A 5,932-nucleotide genomic window follows, 5' to 3' on the forward strand; every position below is an offset into this window, starting at 1 on the left:
ACGTCTTTTTCATATTGACACATCATTTTGTTTCAAGACAACTCAAGACCGTCAAGGTTTTTCTTCATAGAACACCGTTTCTGTGTTCAAAATAATTACTTTAGCCTTTCACTGTCAGCACAGACCTAGGTTATCTCTGACGCAACCGCTCATCACAGGCGTCTCTCCCATTTCACAGAATCATATGTCAGGGATTGACATTTCAAGTCAGCCAATCAGCGCATAGCTCCGGCACCACTCACGGGGCGGAACTTTCCCTGTGGGCCAATCACAGCCGCTAGTATTGTTTTGACCTCTGAAACCGCATCACCGCCTACCTCGTGCCCATGGCGGAGGAAAGCTATAAATACAGGCAACGCTGTACCAGGAGTGGGACGAAGTAGCATAACTCCCGGCGAGGCGGGAGCTACTCTGCAAGCCTGCTGAAAGAAGAAAACAAAAAAACTCAAAATAACCTTAAAAACAGAAACCGAAGCATACGCCAAACCTTCGAAATGTACATGTACTGGACTACTTTTTTGTAACGTTGATAATATATTCTATGTGAAGAAAGTATTTATACTTTTTTTTTCTATTTGCACTAACTAACGGTACTTCAGAACTACTGAGAATCTTCATTTTTTACAAAAAAGTAAGTATTTCCAGCTGACTTCCTTCAGTTACATGTGATGCATTCTTTGATATGACTGTCTTTATTTAGCTTGCTGTCGTACTCAAGCTGTACCCATACTTACTAAGCTGATTTGCTGCGTCAGTACACGAAGTTAGGGAGGGGGGTGTGTGTAAGTATTGTGTGTGCAAGTGTGTGCGTGTGACAATTTAATGTTCTTTTTGTATTACCGAAGATAAAAAATACAACATGTTTATCTCCCAGAGACTCTCTTAAAGTGCTCGTTAATTCACACTCCAGCCTACCATATTGTACGCCATTGTATTTGCATTTTCATGGGTGTTAGGCTTAAAGGCAGCAGTGAGCTATCATTATAGTTTTGCATATTTTGTGAAATTGCAACAGTGTTCATCTTAAGCTAACTAAACTGATAAGACTGATCAAGACCTGTAGCCATTTCGCAACAGTGAGGAATCTCCTCTAGGCTGTTTTTGAGTGCAGTTGAAGGAAGGCGATAAATGTAGCAGTTATAACGTTATCCCTGTGCCGTATTTATTTCCTTTATTTTATAAATGTATCAACTTGTATGTATTTAAATATCCTCGACACATACACTCTGCTTTCCTCTACTGAGCTCTTTTCCGTTGCAACGACTAATAGAGCACAGAATATGTCCTTTTAATTTGGTTTTATAGTTTCTGACATTAACATGTTATTATCCAATGTCATGTTGTAACTCTTAAGTATTTCGTGTGCAAAATTGCTAAACATACGGGTGTAGCCACAGACCGTTAAGTCTTATTTCAAAACTGTTTTGTATTGTGACAAACGCTCCTATACGAAAAAAACAAGCCCCAGTGACACGATTTTACCCCTTAAAAAACACTTTAACCATTTAATAGCTAATTCATCCTCAAGTTATCAGTATTTACCATGCATTTCCTCAGTTGAGTTGACCTTTTCCTTTGATTAAATGCAACAAACCCGCATTAGTTTCCCTGTCTCCTGCTGAATAGAGGCTATCCGGTATCCTATTATGTAACAGGATTCTCGAGTATTAGTGCGAGGTTAACGTTCTCAATACCTACTATTTGACATGTACGTAAACCCAGTTTGCCACATTAGCAAGAAATATATAGGTTGAACACAGATCAGTGGGCTCTGTGTTTGATATTTGTGCAACAGCTGCACATTTCCTATCTGAGTGTTGTGAAATTTTGCTTTGGTTGACAGTTTCGACATTGAACTTATGATATTTGAGCTCACAGCAGTCAAAACAGCTACATGCACTGGTACCACAGACAGTCAGTTAATAACTAAAAGACACTATCTTACCATCTCCTTTTATAAAGTCTTCAATAGTGGTCTGTATCAGCCAAAAGGTTTCATGACCTGATCTGGCTTTTTAAAATGATGGTGTTGAATATATATTTTGAGTTCACTTTTGATTTTGTGTAAACATTTGTGAACCAAATAATTAAGAATGTTTTTTTCTCTTTCTATTGTTGCAGGAAACTATTAATCACACCCTGTGGGAGGACATCACTTCACTTCAAAACCAGCACTTTTTTTTAACCTGTTTTATCAACATCTACTGGTTGCTTTGACCATCCTGCCTGGAGAGCATCTGTGTTGCCAACCACGGATAAACAAAGCAGCCCCAGTGGACACATTCAAGGTCAGAAACACCCAATCTTCACGCACCTGGTAAACTTCGGCAGTTAGCTATGCAGCTTGAAATCCAAGTAGCTCTCAACTTCATCATCTCCTACCTTTACAACAAGCTGCCGAGGCGGCGGGTTAACATTTTCGGCGAGGAGCTGGAAAGGCAGCTGAAGCAGAAATATGAGGGACACTGGTACCCCGACAAGCCATACAAGGGCTCAGGATTCAGATGTATCCACGTGGGGGAGAAGGTGGACCCTGTGGTGGAGAAGGCAGCCAAAGAGAGCGGGCTGGACATCGAGGATGTCCGCAACAACCTGCCTCAGGACCTCAGTGTCTGGATTGACCCCTTCGAGGTGTCCTATCAGATTGGAGAGAAGGGGCCCGTCAAAGTACTGTATGTCGATGACACCAACGAGAGTGGAGCTACAAATGGGGGGATTGATCTGGACAAGGAGATCAAGAACAGTTTCAATCCTGACGCGCAGGTATTCATGCCCATCAGTGAGCCTGTGAGCAGCGCCTCTCCAGGCTCCACCTCACCCTCTCCTCCTTTCGGCCACTCGGCGGCAGTCAGCCCCACCTTCATGCCCCGCTCCACGCAGCCTTTAACCTTCACAACAGCCACCTTCGCCGCCACCAAGTTTGGCTCCACTAAGATGAAGAGCAGCGGACGCAACAACAATGGCGGCAGTGGTGGCGGCAGTAGTGCTGGGAACAAGGTGGCACGCACCTCTCCCACCAACCTGGGCCTGAATGTGAACAGTCTCCTGAAACAGAAAGCCATCTCCACCTCCATGCACTCTCTGTACGGGCTGGGCCTCGGGGTGCAGCAGCAGCAGCAGCAGCAGCACCAGAAGCCCTCGGCCCTGTCCCCCAACGCCAAGGAGTTTGTGTTCCCCAGCCTTCAGGGCCAGGGCAGCCAGAGCGCTCTGTTCCCCGGGGACAGCTCGCTCAGCCTCAGCCCGTTGCAGTACAGCAATGCCTTCGACATGTTTGCGGCCTACGGTGGCCTTAACGACAAGTCCCTTATGGATGGCTTGAATTTCAGCTTAAACAACATGCAGTATTCTAACCAGCAATTCCAGCCAGTTATGGCCAACTAGTACACGTTAAGGTACTACTTAAGCTACTACTTCACACAGAAACGACCAGAGATAATGTGATTGGGGGGGGGGGGGGGGGGGGGGGGGGGGGGGGGGGGGGGGGGGGGGGAGGAAACAAACATAAATGCACATTATGAAAAATGGGGAAAAAAAAAAAAACGTGTAAACATGTCATGGATAAAAGGAAAAAGTGACTTGTCAGCTGTAAGATCTATGTAGGAGTCTAAGAGCATGAGCCCGAGGGTGAATTACTTTGCCCCCTTGAGTTATACCTTTAGTACAAGATGTCCGAGCTTGGTTACCTAAAACTTCAACATGCATCATTGTTATTTCATTTGCCAACCAAGCACAAAATATTTTTTTTTATGTGACGAAATGTTTTAAGATATAAAAAAAAAGACAAAAAAAACACCACCACAAGTCATGGCCTCTTTCAGTATTTAAACATAACTGGACAACGCCAATTTTTTCAAGAAATTGGCATAAATAAGTGGGATTTCCTGGTCTTTTTTCTATTTGTATAATTTAATTTAGTACAGAGTTTGTAAAATATCAGAGTATCTATTGTTTCTACGACATGGTATTGCATTTATATCTTTTTACTACTCCAGTGATCTGTGATGGCTGCAGCAACGTTATGTTTTCTTTTTTTATTGAAATTATAAAATGAATCCATCTTTAAGAAACACATGACTATTCTAAAGATTGTGTACAGAATATTCCGTAGTGGTGGGATTTAAGAATATTTGCTTTTTTGAAAAACATAAGAGTTGTATTTTCTGTTAAGAGTTTAAAGATTTTTGCTATATTATGGACAAAATGTAATCGTATATTAATTTTGTACCTACATTGTGCAATACTTGATAAAACAAACGGTATAACAAAGTATTTGGAGTCAGTGTCTTACATGTTAAGAGGAACTGATAGTTTATTAAGTTTGTATTAAAAAGCTTGAAAATAATTACACCTTGTCATTGATTTTTGTGGTGGAGCTGGTTGACTTTTTAAAGGAGTCATTTAGGGTTTTCTAACATGTCCGGACATATCCTGTATAGTATGCTGAGGGCGGAACAATCATGTTGTCCTGAATGTCACTGAATGCCTCATTGGTATGCCCCAGCAAACAGTTCGCTCACATTAGGTCAGGTTGAAAGAATGATTTTACTATTGTGTAAAATACCATGACACATTTCATAGCATCTGCCTGTTACTTCATATATTAGTACACAAGCCTCACCATGTGACCTCAGCCACATTTGTTCACACCATGCAGGTGCTGTTGCCCTTGGGCTAAGTGTCATCACACATATGGATAGTGGGAGTGTGATCGTGTCAAGCCTGATAACCTCTTGAACTAAAAGCAAGGCCTTATGTATGACGAGGCTGTTAGCGAACAGGCTGCTAACCCTCATTTGAGAAGCACAAACTACACAGCAGGCAGATGGAAACATGGTATTCCACCTCCAGGGATTCAGCATAGTCACTTATTAACTTTAATAATAAAATACATCATGCAATGCTGGTGGAAAACGGTACTAAAACATGTTCTGGGGAGTGTGTCTGAATGCTAAGCTGGTCAGTTACATTTCACCCAGTGTCCTCAAGGATGTGGCCTGTTAATGGATAACTGGCAGTGTTTTTTATGAAAAGAGATCCAAGCATGTAGTCCAAGGGGAGTATACTGTGGCTGGAAAAGGAGAAATTGGGGCCCAAACTCAAGAGGCCATCTACTGAAAGATTCATTGTTTATTTCAGATAAACTACATTTCAAAAAGTGCGTGTTTCCATCTTGTAAACCCAAAGTAACACTAGCTTTGCATTTTTCTTGATGCTGAGACGTTATCGGTTACTGCTGGTTCTGGTGGTAAGAGGTTGTTGATGCCAGCGCTGGCTGACTAACATCTCCCTGACCCTGCTGGCACATGGCGGTCCCTCTGGGGCGGGCTCATCATCGCCTGTCAGTCCGCGGGTCCCCTGATACACTTGGGGCTTGATAGGCTGTGTAAAGTGTGTGTGTGTGTGTGTGTGTCACTTGCTGATACTGTGAGTGTTTCATAGTCGAGTGGGACTGTTTGTTTATCGTGGTCTGTCACACTGTGTTTGTATGTATAATCCCCAGAGTGTGGAACAGGTCGTTCTGAAAACACCTTTTGATAGATTATTATCTTTTGCACATTCCTGATATATATCTGCAGCTTCTCCTTTTTTTGTTGTTCTTCTGAGCATCATAACTCAGGACTGTGACGAGGGGATTCATAAACCTAAGCTCTGTGTTTACCCTGTTTATGTTATTCTACACAGGGCGAGAATCAATAAGTTAGAGACCAGTGATGTCCTGTAGCTGTAGAAGAAAATAAGCGTGTAGTATAACCTTGAGCCACCATGAAAGGGCATCTATCAGTGTTTTTCAATCTCTATACCTTGAAATGAGGTTCTTATCGTTCTACTTGATGTTTCTATGCCTGATATTGAGCTGAAATAAAAGTGAAACTATTTCTGCTAGAAAAGCTTTTATATTAAGGGATATTGTATCTAGAATACAGTTTGATAA

At 42.2% G+C, this 5,932-nt stretch overlaps 1 protein-coding gene across 3 annotated transcripts; it reads left to right on the forward strand.

Moving 5' to 3' along the window:
• Nucleotides 1–359: 359 nt before the first annotated feature.
• Nucleotides 360–4,342, forward strand: LOC117492940 (protein Tob1-like). Of its 3 annotated transcripts, none has more exons than XR_004556905.1 (3): nt 360–635; nt 2,122–3,443; nt 3,479–4,342. XR_004556905.1 is itself a non-coding variant. In XM_034143370.1 (2 exons), exon 2 carries the CDS (start codon nt 2,338–2,340, stop codon nt 3,379–3,381), a length of 1,044 nt encoding a protein of 347 aa, XP_033999261.1. In that variant the 5' UTR covers nt 360–631; nt 2,122–2,337; the 3' UTR covers nt 3,382–3,460. The 3 variants fall into 3 exon arrangements, 1 of the variants encoding a protein (XP_033999261.1); XR_004556904.1 differs by having other exon boundaries at nt 360–631; XM_034143370.1 differs by lacking the exon at nt 3,479–4,342 and having other exon boundaries at nt 360–631; nt 2,122–3,460.
• The last annotated feature ends 1,590 nt before the right edge of the window (nt 4,343–5,932 follow it).

The sequence above is a fragment of the Trematomus bernacchii genome, unplaced genomic scaffold, assembly GCF_902827165.1.
Source record: "Trematomus bernacchii unplaced genomic scaffold, fTreBer1.1, whole genome shotgun sequence".
Taxonomy (NCBI): Eukaryota; Metazoa; Chordata; class Actinopteri; order Perciformes; family Nototheniidae; genus Trematomus; species Trematomus bernacchii.

Excerpts from the sequence above, each read along its gene's own strand:
- LOC117492940 (XM_034143370.1), top strand. The coding sequence starts at position 2,338 with ATGCAGCTTGAAATCCAAGTAGCTCTCAACTTCATCATCTCCTACCTT.